Raw genomic sequence first — 20,420 nt, 5'->3', positions numbered from 1 at the left:
TACACACGACCAGGAAAGAAGCCCAAGCATGAGCCAGACGCCAACGTGTCAGCCTGGCATCCAGAGACTGACCCGCATCAAGGGGAAAAAACAGAACCCACACCTGCAGAGACCAAACGCCCAGGTCCCAGAAGGCGGGACAAATGTTTGGTGAGTTTGTTGGTCCCATGTGTGCTCAGGTACAAAGATGGCTACACTGAGGAATATGAACACCTGAGGTTTGGTGGGTCATATGTTCTCCACATCACAAATGGAAGAAACTCTGTGCTAACAAGATTTCATCTGAAAGTGTTCAAGCTGAAAAAAGTGCTTGGTTCAGTTAGTTGGGAAACAAGCAGGCCCATACAGTCAGGGGAGCTGAGGACCTCTCTAAGACGTGTACAAAAGCCTTCTGGTCTACCTGGGAAAGAGGTTCAATATTAAAGTACTTGGTTTCTCTGTCTATCAATAAGCTCTTCACTGGGGACAAAGTATTGGACTGATTAAGGCAAATGACCTTGTTTTATGAAGAATTTCATTAAGGGGATCTAATGGAACCTTTGCCACCCGGAAGAATTCCTCTCTCCAACAGAGGTGAGCAATTTTAGTCTTAAGAAAAAGAAGATTATATAATTACCTGGAGAGACCAATGATATGTCAACCTGGGGACCCACCTGCACCCAACAGAAAGGAGCTATGAAACAAGACTTAACAATCCTGTATGTTCCAGACGTTGATTTCAGCAGCTTAGAGGAGATTAAGTGGCTTTCCCCCTCCCCCACCAAGAGGTCTGGAAGGTGAGCATAAGGCCCTTGAACCCTCCCCAGGGCCCCACAGGCAGACCTCTGGGCTGGGCTACAGTCCTCTCAGGACATCATGGTCCTGGCAGGCAGCTCATGCCATCTGCTGCCCCACAGACTTCCTTTCTATTCCCACCTGGACCTGTGCATCCATTTCTACCAAGGCCACCCCAGAGTGGACTTCAACACCCATCCCTTCTGACAACCAGCCCTAGGCTGTCCCTCACCCCACCCATAAAAACGAAAAGGGGGAGGGGAGTCATGCCCTTTAGAGGGGGCAGGTGATGAAGGCTCAGCTCCACTGTAAAACGGCCATTAACTGGCCTTTTGCCTACACCTGTCATCCCGTGTGGCCAGGGCCCTCTGTGGGAGCCACAGGCTCCCTAAAGGGGATGGTCGTGTCTTCCAAGTGTAAAAATGTGCTGAGCTTTCCCCAAACACATTCACAGTCAGTTGTGTTCATGGATCCCCAAGAACACTGTGAGGTGGGCAAGGATGTGGTTATTCCCCATTTATAGATGGGGAAACTGAGGCTCAAGAGAAGTGAATCCGTTTGACAGAGCCGTAACCGGAAGCCAGATTTCTGATCCCCCAGCTCAGGACTCTTCCCTTCGCCCCACAACAGAAGACCTTCCACATTTGAGGATTCATTGAATGAGAACCGTCATGGCTATTTGCAAACAACCGAAGGATCCAAAACATGCAGCCATTTGCAACTTTGCTGACGCACACATTTGAATATAGCGCATGCAGCAAAGCGTTTGCGCTGGACCGGATGACAGGAGCGGTGGGGGAAGGGATTTCAGAATGAGGCCAGTCCCCAGCTCACGTGCACTCACAGTACTGACTTCCCGGGGCAAAGGGCCCGTTGAGCACATCCTCCCACTGCCAGGAGAGGAGGGGGCTCACTCTAGGGGGTCACGGGAGGGAGGCCAGTGCCCCGGCCGAGGGGAGAAACGCAGGAGGGGGGCTCAGGGCGCAGGCAGAGACACAGCTGTCCTGCACAGCTGCGTGGGATGGTGAGGGAGCCCCGGGCCGCAGGCAAGGAGGGGAGGCCTTGGGGCCCACGGGCCTGGGAACCCGGCTTCCATGTGTCCGCAGCAGAGCTCTGGTTTCCTCTGCCCTGTCCCCTCTGGAAGGGCCACTACCCTTTCCCCCCCTGCCCTTTACCCCAAGTTGCAGGGAGGGTTGTGTTCGGGAGGGAGGTGGCCAGGCCTCAAGAAAGACCCCTCGTGAGCATCGGGGATTAGTTTCCCAGGGGCCTCTCCTAGGGCCTGGGCCTCGCCCCTGCAGCCCTGCTCACCTCGGAAGCTCAGCTCACTGTCACTAACCCCACAGTCCTCTGCCGAGCTCTCCTTCTCCTGCTTGCTGCCTCCCCGGCTCCTCTTGACGCTCTTATAGAACTGCCCCCAGCGGTGCCGCCCCGCGTCCTTCTTCAGCCGCTTTTCCTTGGCCCTTCTGTTCTGAAACCAAACCTGCCACACAAGCACAAGGGACACTCTTGGGGGGCGTCCACCACGAACCCAAAGCCCCCAGGGTCCCCGAGACAAAAGACAAAGACTGAAGCCTCAGCAGAGCTCAGGGCAAGGAATGGGATGTGCCCACCACTCCCCCTGCCTGGGCCTCAGAAATCTGTCTCTGATTCAGCAAATTTCCGGGGGTTGTGGCCCTGAGCCCAACTTCCCCAGGGGATCAGGGACACCGCTGATGAGGTGCCATGGTTACCACTTCCGAAGCCTCCCTCACGTGGAGGGCACAGATGCAGGGACCTGCAGGACACCCTCCACCCCTGCCCCAGGCCCGGCCTGGGTGGCGCCAGGCATGGGATCCCCAGTCAGAAAAGGAGGCCTGGGGGCCAGGGTGGCTGGTGTCTCACCTGTACGACCCTCATGTCCAGGCCTGTCTCCGAGGACAGCTGCTCCCTCACGTGCCGGGCGGGCTTAGGGGAGTTCTTGTAGGCGTTCTTCAATGTCTCCAGCTGCTTCGCCGTGATGGTGGTCCGGGGTCGCTTAGCTCCGGCCTCTGAGTCATCTGCAATGAAAACCACTTCTTACTGGGTCCAGCCCATCTGAAGCAGCTGGGTCTCAACCCGCCTTCCTCCTCTCCCCGTGTAATCTTGCCTGCTATGGGCAAGAGTGTGGGAAAATGGGGGAATACCAAAGGGGAGTGGTCCCAAACCCCAGGGGCCCACGCCTGCACCACAGGCCCTCTGAGTCACTGAAAAGTGAGGACGATGTCCCCCTTGCCTCAGCTCCCTGCCTCTCCCCTGCCAGCCAGCCACACAGGGGCTTTCCTCACACTGAAGGTGTACCATTCCATGCGTTTCCCCATCATGACAAACACTCTGACTGGCCAACCATGTGAGTTACTGCCAAGGCTGCAAAGGTGAAGGAGCCAGAACGAAGTCTGTGCTCTGGGCTCCCCCAGACGCCTGCCCCTCCTCCCATCAGGAACGTCCGTTTCCCCAGGTCCCACCCACGGCTTCGCTGCCTTTCCACAGCCCTGGGCTCATAGCAGGGGTGACCTGTACATTCACTATTCACCTAAGCTGTGTTCATCAATTATGGGTCAGAGCCCACTAGTGTGTTGTGAAGTCAATTTAGTTGATCGAAAACTAAGAGAGGAAATAAAATGGATGGGATGGAATGAGATGGGATGGGTTGGGATGGGATGGATGAGGCAGATTAGAGCAAGTATTGTTTCATGAAACTTGATCAATGCTTGCTGTATGAATATGTGTGCTGAGTTGAAACATAAAATGAGTCTCTTGGGCTTCCCTGGTGGCGCAGTGGTTGAGAGTCTGCCTGCCGATGCAGGGGACGCGGGTTCGTGCCCCGGTCCGGGAGGATCCCACGTGCCGCGGAGCGGCTGGGCCCGTGGGCCATGGCCGCTGAGCCTGCGCGTCCGGAGCTTGTGCTCCGCAATGGGAGAGGCCACAGCAGTGGGAGGCCCGCGTACCGCAAAAAAAAAAAAAAAAAAAAAGGAGTCTCTTACTGTAGATCATAGTCAAAATTTTTTGAAAAACACTGGTCTGGGGCTTCCCTGGTGGCGCAGGGGTTGAGAGTCCACCTGCCGATGCAGGGGACACGGGTTCGTGCCCTGGTCCGGGAGGATCCCACATGCCGCGGAGCGGCTGGGCCCATGAGCCATGGTCGCTGAGCCTGCGCGTCCGGAGCCTGTGCTCCGCAACAGGAGAGGCCACAACAGTGAGAGGCCCGCGTACCGCCAAAAAACAAAACAAAACAAAACAAAACAAAAAACACTGGTCTGAAGAGTGTTCAGGACAACATGCTGATTGATCAACTGTCTTCAATGGATTTTGAGCATCAAGTTCCTGTGGGTCAAAGGCCAGTCAGTCAGAGTCAGACACAGAGAGAGGCACTGGGTGTAAGTGGTTTGTTCCTCTCCCAGCACTTAGACTTACTTCCGTTCCCTGCCTAGCACCCCCGGAGTCGAGCAAGAGGGAATGGGCAGCTGCGTCTGGCCCTCTGGGTTCTTTGTTCCCCTCCCACATGTGTACTTTGAAGGGGGTCTGCTCCACGCCTATCTTCCTACCTTTCTTCCTTTCCACCCAAGAAAACCCTCTCTTAGGAACAACAAGAATAATAGCTAATGTTTATTAAGTGTTTACTGTGTGCCTGGTATTGATCTAAGAGCTTTATGTGCCTACGAGCCTCACAACAATTCTAAAAGGTTTTCCTTGGAGTCAGAAGACCTGGGTTCACCATTCTCATTGAGTGAGTGACGTGGGCAAGTCCCCTCGCCCCTCTGAAGCCTGGGTGGGTGGCACGTTGTAGGATTAAGTCATCCTTAATGACATGAAGCCCAGGTTCACACTACAAACGATCGTGCACACAGCGGAGGGGGGACAAGGCCCCCAGTCCTCTGTCCTCCTTGGGCTGTTTTCTTCCCCAGCAGAGCACTGTCATTCTCAAAGCCCACCACTCAAGTCCTGGACACAGGACCAGGGGGAAGGATTCGAGAGCCACTGAGACACACGCACTGAGGAAAACCTCCAAAATTCTTTAAATTCTGTTGTTAGGAATCACTCGCGTCTGCCCGTATTTATAGAGATAAGAGCATGACAGAACTTGATGCAAATACGAAATAGTGCACTTAAAAAATATCCATACGGTCTTTACGTACAAAATTTGAAATAATGAAACCACCAAAAATTTTTTCAATTCATCGAGAATTGCTTAATTTCAAAATAGGTTGGCCTAGTGCATTAGAGATTGTTCTCACCACGGCCAGATGGCAGCGCCACTGGGACAAACCCCTGTCACTCTGGGTTGGTGGCCCCTTGGTTCCACATGGCTGGCTACGTACGCGGAACTTTCTTCTTGCGATTATGGGGACTATTATGCTGTTATTTTAACATTCAATGTTATTAAAATTTAAAATCTTTTTTATATCCTATAACAATATCATCCGAGTATTCATTAAGTAGTGGTGGCAGTGCTCGTGCTGAAAAATGTACCCAAAAATCAATAACTTTGGTACGGAAGTTAAATGTGATAAAACGCTATGAGGAAGGCCAAGCAAGACCATGATACCCTAGGCTGTTAATTTAGGAGAGAGCATCTGGGAGAGACTGAGATAGTGCTGAGAAAATAAAAAGTAGCATTAAGGCAAAGATACACTTCACTGGTTATGGATTTAGGTGCTCCCAGGATACATGCCCGCCCCCCGACTTTTTACATTAATTCCTATGGGAAAATTGGTCTTAAAATATGTTAGTTTTGAATTATGCAGGGTCTCCTAGCACTTGTCCCTGGCACAAAATGCCACCTCATTATATTGAAAATGCAAATATCCAGGGAGACTAACAAATGAACAAAATCATTCACACCAAGATACAAATAGCTCATATTCAGTCTTTTGGGGTAGCACCAGGGAGGGAATCTAAGCCTAAAAGAGGGTTTAGATTAGCAAGGAGGAATTAAAACAAAAAGAGAGCCAAATGCCCCACAGCAGACCAAGGCCCCTGCTGCACCAAGGAGCACCCAGATTTCAAGGGATGGAGCGGCCACTGCCTCACTGACAGCCAGAGGCGGGAGGAACGGACCAGAAACACTGTGTAAGCCCCAGCTGCTGGCAAACCTACAACAGATCTCACCTACTGTTTGCATTTCTTTTCCACGTTGGTCTCTCCCTCGTGGAACGTCCCACTCCACAAGTGTCAGCCTCTGGAAACCTCAGGACACAGCCCTATGTGACAGGTGCTCTGACCCACCCCCATGGAGCTGAGATGCTGAGGCTCAACCAGGTACACAACTTGCCAGGGGAACCCCCAAGTTAGCGCATGACCCGGCAGAGATGCCCACCGACCTCTGAGGCCAAATTCGGTGTCTTTCCACCATCCTACAGAGGTCTGCTGTGGGGCAAAGCATCCTCCATAAGAGCGTTAGCCCCACTGGGTAATTCTTGCCTCCCCAGCTGGTCTCCCCTTTCTCTCAACCCATCCACAGCAGCAGTGGACGCCAGGCTGCACGTGCTCAGGGTCTAAAGGAGGCCTCTGACGGCGAGAGGCAGCCGCTGGCCCTGGGGGGTGGCCTGCATCCTTGGGGTCTCTGGTGAAGAGCATCAGAGTTACACAGGCAGCTTGGGCTCTCTGAGTCCCTCTGCGCTGAGGGTTTATCTCTAATCTTCTGTGACACTATAACTGACTCCAAAGTAACTGCATCGAGTGAGTTTTAAGGGGCCAGAGCAGATGAATACATTAAGGCCAAGAGCCTGGGAGCAGGCTTGCAGAGGCCCCAGAAAGAGGAGAAGAGACTGAAGGGCGGTCCATGCCAAGCGCCAGAACTCTGGGGATGGGGGCAGAAGAGAGCGGAGGCCCTGACGCGCTGTCCCTCCCAGGCGGAGCTCGGCTCCCGCGGCCTCACCTCCACAAACCCTTGAACTGCATTCGTTAGCGAAAGACTAATTTCTCCATGCATTGATCGTATGGATACAATATATATGTGGGGACCGAGGAAAGACCTGGAAGGAGATACATGAAATTGTTGCTCCTTTGTTTTTTCATCAAGCCCAGAGCCGTCAACAAAAGCGTTCCGCAGTAACACCCTGAGTCGATAAAAATTCTAGTCAAAGGCAAATGACCTTGGACGTTTCACGCGTTTGTGCGCCTGAGATTCCCAGGTTGACTTTGGCCAAATGCCGTATTCAGAGCCAGGGAGGAGGGCACAGCCGTGAGCGAGAAGCCTGAGGTGAGGCTGCAGGAGGTGGGGAATCGGGCTTGGCTTTCCTGCGGGGAGCGCTGGGGAATGGGGTGGGGGGGGTCCGAGCCCTCTCTAGGCCCTGGGAAGGCCCAGGAAAGACCTAGGGCTGCCCAGGAGCAAGGCCTTGGAGGGCAGGAGCCGCTGCTGCCCAGGCCGCCCCTGCGAAGGCGGGCTTTCCAGGGTGGTTACTAAAGGCTGGGGCCCGACATCAGTCTCAGCCTGTGCTGCGAGCTTCTGTGCAGACCGTGCACAGGGCCCTGAGGTGGCCAGGGAAGGGTGGCGGGGTGCACGGGAGCAGGTGGCTGAGACGGTTGGGTCTCCCCGAACGAGGAGACTGGCCCCTATGAGGGGCTCGGGAGACACAAGAGTCGTCACCCCTAAGTCCCTGCCCTCGAGAAGCCCACAGTCTGAGAGGGGAAACAGGATACAGTTAACTGAAATATGAGCTGACCCGTTCCAAGGGTGACTTAGGCCAAGGCCAGGGCTCCTGCTGACCTAAGCCTCTGAGGTGCAGAGGTAAATGTGCACCCCGATATGTGAAACTGACGAGCAGCTCCACTGCAGACGGGGCACCCTCCCAGCCCCGCCCCAAGGGAGGGGCCTCGAGATGACGGGCACGAGGTCCTCGGCTGCTCCCCAGCCAACGTGCTGGCGCGCGAGACAGGCAGGCGCTCAGCAGCCGGAAACCGGTTGATGCTTCAGTGGAGCAGCAAGTGCCAAGGGCTGGGGGCTGGGGGTTCCCCCTCCCTGCAGGCATCTGGGAAGGTTCTAGAGGAGGCAGGAGGCGAGCAGGGCTCCGAGGGGTGGGCAGCCCGGACTCAGGCAGGGCAGGGGGCACGGCCGGCACGGAGGCCGGGGGAGGGGCCGTGCTGATTACCGTTCTGCTTGGCCGTCTCGTAGTCCTCCTTGCACACCAGCCGCCCGTCCTCCATGAGGTAGAACTCGTCCCCCGTGGCCAGCTGCCGGTTACAGATGATGCAGGCGAAGCAGTGCAGGTGGTAGACGAAGTCCTGCGCCTTCCTGACCACCTGGGTCGGGGGGATGCCCTGCTGGCAGGCCGTGCATTTTGTGCCGAAGCGCCTGTCAGGGCAGCATGAAAGGATTAGAGTGCGGGGCAGGGAGGCGGGGTCTGGCTTGCACGCACTTTTCATCTGTCCCTCCCCAACCCCACCACTCCGGGGGGGTCCATGGGCCTCCACCCCTGGGCCACCCAACTGTCCGATTAACAGCTCTGTTAGTTCACCCAGGGCTGTAGGATTTTCCAGGTCCCACTGAGCAGGCAGTTTCCCCCTCTGCCTCCTGGTTTCTTCAGCTTGATGGTGAGGCCTAGAGGACCAGCCCCACGGGGCAACTGTGCACACCCATGTGCATAAAGCATCAGGTGAGACGCCTCTTCCAATGCTCCCCACGGGAGAGGCCCGTGTGGCTGGGACACGCCACACGCCAGGGTCCACACGGGGCTCCGGCCGCAGAGCGGGCCTCTTACAATGGGTTCTCTCTCCTGCCTCTCCCCTCCATCCGGCAGACACCAAACCCTCCGTAGCAGCCTCTGTCCCCTTCCCACGCACAGCCCCTGAGATGTGAGCCCGGGAATCTGAATTTTATACCCCTGCCACCATTCGAGGTGCGGGGCCTGCAGACCTCAGTTTGAAAAATGCTGCCTCAGACCTCTTCCTCTCAACCCCTTTCTGGAGCAGCACCGAGGCAAGAGGAAGGTGCCCACCACCCGGGCCCAAGGTTGGGAAAAGAAGAGACGTAGACTCGTTGCAACTATAGTCCATCTGGGTCGTTTAAGCCCCGTTCCCTGTCCTGGCCACACACACAGAGCCACGCCAGTGGTCGTAGAGGCCAGAGGGGAATTGGGGGCCAGTGCAGATGTGACAATGAAGCGGTGGGTGCGTGGGGGGCTCTGCTGCAGGAGGGAGGTGGGAGGGTTGGGGAGGGAGGGGCAGAGTTTCAAACAGCAATCAACCTAATTATTCATGACATTTCACACAGCAGGACTTTATCTTCTTCAGGATGAGAGACTTTGCCTAATGGATCTGGGGAAGGTTTGATTTTAATGGTCCTTTTAACTAATGCTTATAGGCAGCCTGATTTCCCCTGAAAGGACAGTACATATTTCATCCCCATTAATACCAAATAAATTAATTATGGTCATGGCTATCATGATGAATCCCAGATTAATGCAGAATGATGGGTCTCTTGTGCAGTAATGATACCTGCCGGGGGCTGCAGGGGCCTGGAGCAGGCACGGCCAGCTGCGGCTTCAGCCCCGTCCCGGGGGCATGGGGTCACAGAGAGAAGTGGGGTTCTCTAAGTCTAGATGGGTAACCCCGAAAGAGCCAGGAGCGTGGCCCCAGGGACTGCTTTTCTGAGACTAGATCTGAGGAGGGTGTCGGGGTGTGAGGGCCTGAGCTGTTTGGCTAGGAAGGAGCCCAGGCTTCTGAACTCCTGGAATGCCCCTCGGTTTTGGGAGGACGGTGGCATGCATGGGAATAGGCCTCTTTAGAGCAGGGGTTCTCAGCCTGGAGCTCAGGACAGGCCCTGTCAACCACCCCCGAGTTTTTCAAAACTGTGCATCAGGAGTGGGGGGCTGGACTTGCAACAAATTTTCAGAGGGTTTCAAGGGTTTCATCAAATTTCAAGTCCAGGACCCAGAAAAGTAGAGATCAAGTTTGTTGAAAAATAAATCAGTGAATAAAGAACCACGATTTTAGAGATGATGCAAGGAGACGGCTAAATCTGAGAATGGAGAACAAAGTCTACTGTCAGTCCTAGGTGGTTCTGAACCTCCCAGAGCACAGGTGAGAACCAGGCTTCTAGGCAGGCAGGCACCCAGCGTGTGTGTGTGTGGGGGGGGGGGGACAAAGAGAAAGGAAGCCTGTATATGTGTTTCTAGAGTGTGTTTTCAAATTGCCTGTAGTTTGCTATCCAGTGCAGGCCAATTCACAAAGCAGGTGTTCAAAATGAAACAATCCTGCTCACTGCAAACCCTCCCAAATAAACCACCAAAACCCGAGCGTCCAAATCCTTTGCTGCAAAGGCTGGAGCAGAAGCAGCTCCAGAGAAGAACTAGAGTTTTCCAGAAAGCAAGTCCTATTTTGTGGCCGAGTCACGGGGTGGAGACCAGAGGTGGGGTGGGGGGCGGGGGGGAGGTGGGAGGAGGGCTGAGCAGACTCCAGAACAGAGTGGAGACCCTGCAGCGGCTCCACCCACAGGCAGGGCCACATCCTCTCCCCACTAAAAAACAGGCTGTGGCTTTCCGTAACCAGAAACCTAGTTGACACCAGAGCCCCAGAGACATGAAAGATAACGAGGGTATAAATTTAGTCTACATACCGACAGTGATTCATGCATGAGGGTGGCAAGTGCACAAGAAAAATGAAAAATAAATGGACTTTCCCACCGACGTTTTTTAGCAATTGAAGCAATTTTCCTGATTGTGGGATTTATACCGATGGTAAGTGGAAGTTGCCCCTTATTACCTCTCTCCCCTGGAGCACGGCCAGCGGGACCCTCATCGAGGGGACTGCGTGCACCCCCTGGGCCCACAGGGCTCTCCCAGCGTGGCCCAGTCCTGAGGGGCTCCCCACCCCAACTTCTGGTCAGAGCCAGCGGGCCCAGAATAAGGCGCCGTCCTGTGGGGCTGCAGATGTAAGGACGACACTGTCCTGAGTGTCCAGATCTCAGACCAGCCAGAGTCACAGGTGAGGCAGCCACGGCCTGGAGAGGCTACACAACTTGTTCTGTGACGAGTAATAATGAGATGGCCGCGGCTAAAACTCCCGGGTCCAAAACGAGGTAAAACTGTGCACCTGGCTGCTACACAGAACCAATAGTCTAACCAACCTGACCAAATCTGAAGGATGCTGGGGGCGGGGCAGGACACTGGCCAAGGAAGAGGCTTCCGAGGAATTTTCGAGTCAGCATTCCCTTCATCCTATCGCTGAGCCCCTACTGTGTGCAGGGCCCTGCCCGCTCGGGTGCAAACTGCACTGGTCTTGCTCACCAGAAGAATAATCTGTCTCCGGTCAGCCCTGCCTGCTAGGCCTTCAGGGACAGCTGGGCTCCCCAGGGAAAGCAGCTGGAGCTGATCCAAAAGACAAAGAAAACACAAGGGAGGACTTGCTAATGGCTAACGTTACTTTCCTTCTCGGAGCAACATCACTGGCAATGCTCTTATCTCTGCCCAACGAGCAGCAGGCAAGCCACAAAGACCCACCGAAGGAGTGAATGAATGCCACAAAGACCCACCGAAGGAGTGAATGAATGCACGCAGGAAGGAATGAGTGCACGAACTGCTCCTTCAAGCACATGTCCGAAGCAGGAGGGGAAGGATTAGCACTCACCATAAGAACTGCAGCTCCTGGCAAAAGCTCTCCTAAGAAGGGAATTGAACCCCCCCGTTGAAATGAGGCCCGAAGTTTACAAAAACATTAACTTTCCACCCCACTTTGCTCTCATCATTGCACTCATTCCACAGATGTCTCCTGAGTGCCCAACCTGGAAGGCGGGCATTAGGATGCCTTCTGACAAATGAGAAACTGAGGCTCAGATGGGTGAGGTGCCGGCCTCGGCTCACACAGGCAAAGAGTAAAAAGACCAGGATTTGAACTCGGTGCTTCTGACAGCACAGCTGGCGCACGGTGGGCGTCAAAGGCAGCAAGCATCATGGAGCAGCCAGCCATGGTGCCTCTACTCTGGACTGGAAGTGGGTTCCAGGGGCCCTGTGCCCCTCAAGCATCCCCAGCTGCTCTGAGCCGCCGAGCATGCGGCTCCCAGGCCTGCAGTGCGGGGCTGCCCCAAGAGCCTTCCCCCCCAGGGGTCACCTCAACACACCAACTGGTCCTATCAACACCTTCCTGCACCTGTAGCTCAGGCGTGAGGGGCCTGGGCTTCCGGAAATGCACCAGACGTCATGGCTGACATTCAGGGGCTGCCCCCGACCCTGGGAACAGGGCCAGGCCCGTGTCCTTGGCCTCCCCCTCTGCTCCCGCGCTCAGCCTGAGTTCCCGCTGCCCATTCATCTGTCCACCCTGGCTGCTCTCGACAGGCCTGCCTGGCCCGCTCTCCACTTCAGGGTGTCTGGATACTGCAGTAAGGGTGACAGGCAGGCCTGGCAGGCACCATATCTTCTAGAAACAGGTGCATGTAAATCCTACACCGCAGATGTTCCAGCACATTCCTGATTTTAAGTTCTGACCTACCATCAGGCCAGGTACCATATTCTGGTCACCAACACAATTAAAGAGTAGCTCCCGTTTACCAAGCACCTGCTGTGTGCCTGCGTGGTACATAACCTCACTTGATCCTCGCCACCGGCCCTCAGGCCATACCGCTGCCTCCCCGGGGCAGTCACTGTCACCCCGGCCCACGCCCCACCCCGGGGCGAGTTTCCCTCCTGGCTCACCGTCCCTGCTGCCGTAATTCTCAGTGGCGTCCGTGTCCCCAGAGCAGTCGCTCCTGCCCCTGCCCTCTCGTTTCCTTGACCTCTTCTCCTGAAAGGCACGGCCTCCCCCGTTCCTCAGCCACTCATGCCCATATGGTCCACCCCGGACCGTGTCACCAGGAACTGCAGTGCCTCCAGGGATAACTTCCAACCTTCGCACCGTCCTGTCCTTCCAGCTCAGTCCCCGCAGCAGCCCGACGCCCACAGCCCTGCAACCTGGCCCCTCTCACTGCCCCTCCCTTCCCTTGTGGCCTCACATCCCCCACCCTTACCCAGCAAAGACTCCGTGGTCCACCTTAGGAATCCCTCTCGCGCCCACAGCCCGAACCCACGCCCCGCTCTCAGTCCTCCGCTTCCTCCATGCAGCACCGGGCGTCTGACAGCGCCGAGGGAAACGTACCACCTCCCTGACTGGGCTCCCCTTAAACTCAGGCTCTGGACCTCAAGAGGGCCCAGGAAAGCACAGGGCACTTCCCTAGTGCATTAGCCCTCCCACCTTCCCCTACCTTCTCTCTCTCAAGCCCCTCATCCTCCGTCTCAGCTGGCAGCCTGGCCTCCTATTTCTGGGAGAAAAACGGAGCTCTAAGCAGAGGCCTGCCAGGCACTCCCACTGTCCCATCCACACATACCCCACCCCGCCCCGCCGCCACTTGCCCAGGTCTCTCGGCTTCCTACAGCTGACTCGGCTGTGCTCCTGGTCAAGGCTGACCGCCCGCCTGGGCACAGAGTCCACTCCTTCCTGCCTGATAAGATCATTCACCCAGCAACTGGCCCCCTTGCCACCCACATCATTAACTTCCCCTCTCTACCACATCTACCCAGCAGCGTACAGCATGCTATTATCAATAGTTCTGTCACTTAAAAAAATAAAACCTCTCTTGACCCTACACCTCCTTGCATCTACCAGCCCTTTCTCTACTCCCCTTGGAGCAAAATCCCTCAGAAGACGGGTCTCTAGGCAGGGTCTCTAATGCCCCTGCTCTCAGTCTTCTCTTGAATCCACTCCGATGGTTCATTTCATGGGCAACCAGGTGTCTGCTCAAACATTTTCCTGGGTGTGTCTGGAAGCGGTTTTGGACAGATTAACATCTGAATCAGTCGACGGAGTAAAGCAGATTGCCCTCCTCAAAGTGATGGGCCTCATCCAATCAGGTGAAGACCTGAAGAGAACAGAAAGGCTGGCCCTCCCAAGAGTGAGAGTGAACTCCCCTTGCCTGACTGCCGGGAGCTGGGACATCAGTCTTTTCCTGCCTTTAGACTCGAACTGAAATGCTGGCCCTTTCTTGGGTCTCGAGCCTGCCATCTTTTGGATGGGGACTTACACCATCAACTCTCCTGGGTCTCCAGCCTGCTGACTGCAGATCTTGGGGCTTCTCAGCCTCCAAAATCATGTGAGCCAATCCTTAAATTAAATCTCTTTACACATACACCCTCCCCAACACACACCCTGTTGGTTGCATTTCTGTGGAAAACCCTGAATAATACACGCTCCAGTCAAGATGCCACCCACAAATCAACCTCAACTGCACTTGACTAGGTCAGCGCGGCCCCGGCATTGCTGAGTCCAGTGGTCAGGTCTAATCTTCCCTGACCTTCTACCACATCGGCCATCCCTCTTCCTTAGAACGCTGCGCTCACTTGGTCTCAGGACCCGACTCTCCTGGGTCTGCTCCTTCCTCGGACAGCCCTTTCTCCACCTCCCACACCTCTTCTCTGTCCCCCCTACACCCCTGGGGATTCTACTTCCACCTCCAAGCCCAGACCTCGCCACCCAACTCCAGAAGGGTGCATCCCATGACGTCCTCAGCATCTCGACTTGGACGCCCAAGACCAAACTCCTGATCCAGATGCAGATCCCAACATCTGTTCCTCAGGAACAGGAACAGGAACAGGAATATTTTCAATAGCATCAAAAAGAATCAAAAATATTTTAGAATAAATTTAACCAAACAGGTGCAAGACGTGCACACTAAAAACTACAAAATATTTCTGAAAGAAATTTTAAAAGACCAAGACAAATGGAAAGATATTCTATATTCATGGCTTTAAAAACTTAATATTGTTAATATGGCAATACTATCCAAAGGGATTTACAGATTTAATGCAATTCCTATCAAAATCCCAACAGCACATTTTGCAGGAATTTAAAAGCCAATTTTAACCCTAATTTCATGGGCAACCAGATGTTTGCTCAAACAAACATCTATTGCAAATGTTCCTGTTCCTCCAGTGACCTTCCCCATCTCAGAGAAGGGTGATTTCATTCTTCCAGTTGCTCAGGCCAACAGCCTCGGACACCCGCATCTGATCTGTCAGCAGGTCTCATTGGCACCACTCAAAATTACGCCAAGAACTGGACCACCCCTCGCCGCCTCCACCACTGCCTCCCCAGCTGAGGCCACCTTCTCCCCTTGCCCACAGCTCCCCTAAAGCATCCCCTGGCTGCAGCCCTTGCCCCACCATCTATCCTCCACACAGTGACCCTGAGTCGGACCATCTCACTCCCCTGCTCAAAACCTTCCAGGGGCTCCCCTCTCACTCAGAGTAAAAGCCAAAGTCCCCTAACTGGCCTCTACGATCCTGCACCATCCGGCCTGCTTCTTGGGCTCGGAGCTCTTTCCCCAGATATCTACATGGCTCACTCCTGCATTTTCTAGAGGTTTCCCCTCAGATGTATCCTTCTCAGGGGGCAGTCCTTAACCACCTCCCCTGCACCCCACCCCAGCACTTCCTTTCCCTTCTCTAAAGCACTCATCTCCCATGGATGTACTGTGCATTTCGTTCATTTATCGTATTGTCTTTTCCCCTCTCTAGAAGGCGAGCTCCATGACAGCGGGGCTGGATCTGTTTGGTTCACCAGTGGACCCAGTGCCTGGAGCAGTGCCTGGCCCAGGATATGTGTTCAGTGACTATTTGGTCATACGTAGTGAATGACCCACTCCTACGGTATGCATTAATGCACAATTCCCCCATTTGTAGATGAGGAAACAAGTTCAGAGAGGGTAAGAAATGTGCCAGGGGCCTCACAGCCATAGACAGTGGAGCTGGGATTTGAACCCAATGTTCTTCCTTTCTCTGGGCCGTTGACAGCAGTCAGTGGAAGCCAGCCCGGGGCCCACGCCAGCCTCCCATGTGTGGGAGCTGCCACAGTGCGGATTGTCCCGAGGAAACAAAATACCACACAACTTAATTTTATGCTTTAATTGCTTGGTGGTGATTTACTGCCGGCTGTATATTTTTTTCCCAGTTGACACTTCCCTCCATGTATTTCTTTTATCTATCACCACACTTGACAGGTAAGTCGCTGATATTTACTGTTACTGTATGTACCAATATTTCCAACATATATCACCACCACAGCCATGTCACGGCACACAGAGTTCTGCCCCAGAACGGTCAGCCTTCTCCAGACATAGACGGGGGCCGTATCTGGAGAAGGCCTGACACCGGAGAATGTTAGAGCCTTAGAGAATACGGACACAGCTCCCCCATACACATACTCACACATAAAGCTCCCAGGCCCACCAGAACTGCCCCTCAGGCTCTGTTTTTTGTTTTTAATATAATGTTTTTCTTTTCAACAAGCATTCAGTATTACTTTGAGATGAATACAATGGGAAAAGCTTTAGAACCAGTGACCTAGTCCAACCTCCTCATTTAACACAGAAGCAAACTGGGGAAGCCCAGAGAGGGTCAGGGGCTTACCCAAGGTCACACAGCCCCGTTAGTGGCAGAAAAAGGTCTACAGCCCAACTCTCCCTTCCCCCAGCCATCCTTCCCCACTTTCCCTGTTGGGGGGAGATTTGCTTCCCAAGAGGCAATGGGACGTGTAGGATCTGACCCTCTTCTACGAGAGTGCAGCCCATCTCTCTTAATTTTTGTGAACATGCATTAAGCAGTCAGTATGCACCAGGGGATTTCACGTGTGCTATTTCATTGAAAGCGTACAACAGCCCTTATCGGTAGCTGCTATTATTCCCTTTTCACAGATGGGACAGCCTGCCAGCTGGTCCAACAACATCGTCCCTCCTTCCCACTCCTCTCCTCTAGGCACCTAATCGGCTCTCCTTACTCCAGACTAATTCTTCTCTGCCAAGGTGTTAGCCCAGCTGTCACCAAATCACTCTGTGCAGAAGTGCCACCTGGGGTGTTTGCTTAGAAGCAGAAAAGCCACCCCAGACTCCTGATTCTGGGCCCAGAACCCACACTTTTAACAAGCCCCACACGGATGACCCCAGTACAGCTGTGGCATGGATCATTCTTTGAGAAACCCTGCGTAATGGACGCTCCTGGCCCTCTCGCAGCATCTGCAGCTTGCTTGTTGATTCTTGAGCCCTTCAAGGCCTAAGGACTCATTCTCAACCGTGGTGCAGCAGACACGGGGACAGGCAGCAGCATGGACGTTCGGGGACAGAGGCCCCATCCCACCCCCTCCCACCATACCCCCGGCCAGCCCGCTGCATGGACCCATGATGCCCGCCACAGGGTCCAAGGCTGGTCTGTGGCTTCTCCGAAAGTGGCGCTTCCAGGGGCACCAACAGACCCCAGGAGCCAGATCGACAAGTCAGAGACTGGATCTCCCTGGACCTTCGTGTGACCTCGGCCAGAGAGTCAGCAGGAAACGTGGTGGAGCCAGGCCACGGGTTCCTGAGCACTGGGCTCGGGAGATTCAGGAGCCATGGGGGCAACGTGGCCAAAGATGGGCTGCAGCAGGAAGGCATAGACTGGCAGAGAGGGGATCGAGAGGGGAAGGACAGCCTATTAGAAAAGCTTCCAGCAGTGCAGAGGTGTGGTGACAGGGGACCGAGAGAGGAGAGAGGCAGTGGGAATGGAGAGAGAGGGCCTTTTGGAGGTGGGACCCCGTGTCTCGGTACCTGAATGGCTGGGGGTGGGAAGTAAAGGAGGCAGGAGGTTGAGCCCCAGTGATTAAGAAAACGGGACTTGCTGCTGCCAGCTGGCGTGTTTTAAGCTGCCCCCATCTCCCATTCCCAGGTCACCCCATCCCTCTTTGCCTGGGGACCATGTTCCCACAGCCCAGATGCCATCTGACTCCCAGGCTGATCTGCAACTATTTGGTTCCAAACAGATTCTCCCAAGGCAGAAAGGTCTCCAGTATGCAGGTTCCAGAGATGTCAGGAGGCCTTCACTGAGAGCCTGGGCTCTGGGAGGGTGGGCAGGCACCGCTGAACGGGAGGCCTCCGGGGCAGGCAGACAGATAATCCGTGGACTCATCACCGCCTGATATACCACCTCAGGTCCCAGGGGGAACTGCTCAGCTAAGTAATTGCTTCTGCCTTGATTACAGGCCTTTGCAAATGACTATGGGCCTGGTCCCACCAGTGTTTGAATCTTACAAATGTCCGCACACGCAGCTACTATCTGGACCACCTGGTCGTTACCTTAAGAGGTTTAATTTGCTTAGCGAGGGAATTAGACTATAAACTATTCGGAAATTATGGAAAGTCACACGTCAAAGAGACCCTCCCCTTGTGAGTTCTTCAAGCACATTTTGCTAGAGTGTGTGTGCGCATGTGTGTGTGTGTGTGTGTGTCCTAACAGGTGTGTGGTTATCAAAAATAACAAGTGGCTCAGCAAGAACCTGGCCCCAGATTGGACCACAACCAACCCCAGAACTGAAGTGGCCTCTTCCTGGGGCAACAGAGTACAAGCTACTAGAGGCGGCCACACAAGCACAGGCAGGACCCTCCTGCCAGAGCTGGGAACCCCGCTTTGGGAAGTGAAGGCTGAGGGCTGCGGTCACTGCCACAGAGCTCTGGACCACACAGAGAGGGATGGTCTCCTGTGGGGAAGACTCACGGCAGCTCCGCACACCAAAAGGTGGACAGTTGTTCCAATCACCTTCCACTGCCACTGGACAGGCCCCACCTCCCTCCCCAGGACCCCTGTCTGGCCCAAGGCTTTTTGTAGCCTCTGCCCCAGGACCCTCCTTTTCTCTATTTTTTCCTCCTCCCTACATAGATATGCCATCATGGCCTTAATAGGAATAGTTCCCAGTAATGATGGCTACTGAACACTTCATTTTACTCAGTCCTCATAGTAACTTTTGAAAAGTAGACATTTTTATTCCCATCCCTTTTTCGAGATGGGAGAGTGAGGCTCAGAGAGGTCTAATGCCCCAGATTCACACTGAGCCTGGATTCAAACCCAGCACCTGGTCCCTCTTCAACGTCCACCTCGGAGAGAGGTTTCTGGGCCCTTATCGGCCCATCAGGCCCATATTGCCCGATGTCCTGTGGGCGTCTGCCCAGCTGAGGGATGGAGGCCCTGGTCACCGGAGTGACTGGCCCAAGGTCACTAACGAAGACCTGGCCAGAGCCAGCAAAACTACCCTGCAGCTGGGCCAAACTCAGAGCGAGCTGGAGCTGAAACAGGCTGTTCTGAACTGCGGGGATAAATCAGCAGCTCCCGGGCTCCCAAGGACACCGCTAACCTGCCCTTGGCTGACAGCCAGGCTGACTGCCTGGAGACTGACCGGCTGGGGGAGGGGACACAGCTCCCCAGTGACAACGGCGCAGCAGCCCTCCATCCCGCTGGGTCCCCGCAGTGCCAGGAAGGTGAGGGCCTCAGGGGCAGGGAGACACCCCCAGAGAAGCATGAAGTTTTAGACAGGACCCCCCAGGAGTGGCAGTCACCCCAGAACGCCTCCAACTCTTCCCCACGGCCCCCTCTGGCAGACAGATGCCAGCACGCATACCTGGCGGCCAGGGCGTGGCTTGAAGCTCCCCACAAGCCTGGGATGTTCTTAAAGGCTGTGCTTTACCTTAAAAACGTACACAGGCTCTTGCGCTTTCTTTGATTCTATAGCTGTTTGTTTCATATTACAATAATCACTGGTTTGTTTCTCAAGTCTTCATGTAAATTGGCATGGCATCTTTGTCCCCGGCCCACTGCCATGTACCCTCTCCACCTGCCAGGCTACCCCTTCCTCCATCTGAGGAGTTCTAGGCCTCTAAAAGTCATCTCAGTGGGAAGGTCTCAAAGCTGGAGAGAGCAGCGGGCAGGAGAGGTCAGCTCAGGCCCAGCCCGAGGGAGAACTCTGCCAGCTGGTCCTCCATGACCGCAGGTCAGGTGAACACATCCAGGGCCAGAAACCCAGAGATACAGCACCTAGCATGAAGCACCCAGCAGTGCTAGACACAGTTTACACGCTATCTTCTTCCATTGGTGGCGCAGTGGTTGAGAGTCCACCTGCCGATGCAGGGGACGCGGGTTCGTGCCCCGGTCCGGGAAGATCCCACATGCCACGGAGTGGCTGGGCCCGTGAGCCATGGCTGCTGAGCCTGTGCGTTCCAAAACTTCATTCCCTTATCTGTTAAGAGGTGACATTCTAACCCACAGAGTTGCATTTCATAGCAACTCTGTGGGTTAGAATGTCACCTCTTAACAGATAACGGAATGAGGTTTTCAGGAAGGCCTAGTCACTTGTTTGCTGACAAAAGCTGGTAAAACACAGGACAGGAATTCAATCAAGCTCCGTTTGGGTTCACCAGACCACTCTACTGATAAAATAACTCCCGTTTGCGAAATGCTACTGTGTACCAGGTCTTCTAAAGCAGCCAACATTAGCGTTCCCATTTTTCCTGCAGAGGACACTGGAGCTCAGAGATGTTAAGGAACTTGCCTAAGGACCCCAGCACCTGAACCAGTTCCTGGAGCAGAAAACCTGTTTTCACCACGCCTCAGAGTAAGGGAGCTGCTGGGCTCATCCCAGGACCGAATCAGTGATGAAAAGGGGAACCCGGAAGCCCAAATCCCAGACCCCTGTTCTCCCCAGGCTCTAGTCCTTTTGCAAGGAGCCAGGGATCCTCCACATGCTGGGTGCACAGTCCAGAAAAGACCTGCTCAAATGCAACCCAAGGAGTGTTGGCTCCCTGGCTTGCGAGTCAAATTGTAATAATCTTAGAAGCACACTGTGTTAGTCAACTAAGCCTCTCCTCTCAGGCC

At 54.5% G+C, this 20,420-nt stretch overlaps 1 protein-coding gene across 1 annotated transcript in view; it reads right to left on the bottom strand.

Moving 5' to 3' along the window:
* The window catches only part of LHX4 (LIM homeobox 4), a gene marked incomplete at its 3' end in the record, with an annotated part of 42,903 nt that overhangs the window by 470 nt on the left and 22,013 nt on the right, over nucleotides 1-20,420 (bottom strand). Inside the window, exons 3-5 of the mRNA XM_081224923.1 lie at nucleotides 7,881-8,083; nucleotides 2,656-2,810; nucleotides 2,083-2,254 (exon numbers count right to left, since the gene is read on the bottom strand). Coding sequence (XP_081081049.1) covers nucleotides 2,083-2,254; nucleotides 2,656-2,810; nucleotides 7,881-8,083 — 530 coding nt within the window. The remainder of the gene's footprint in view (nucleotides 1-2,082; nucleotides 2,255-2,655; nucleotides 2,811-7,880; nucleotides 8,084-20,420) is intronic.

This window comes from Mesoplodon bidens, assembly GCF_964165515.1.
Source record: "Mesoplodon bidens genome assembly, chromosome: 2".
Lineage (NCBI taxonomy): Eukaryota > Metazoa > Chordata > Mammalia > Artiodactyla > Ziphiidae > Mesoplodon > Mesoplodon bidens.
This window is presented reverse-complemented; position numbering and strand designations above follow the sequence as displayed.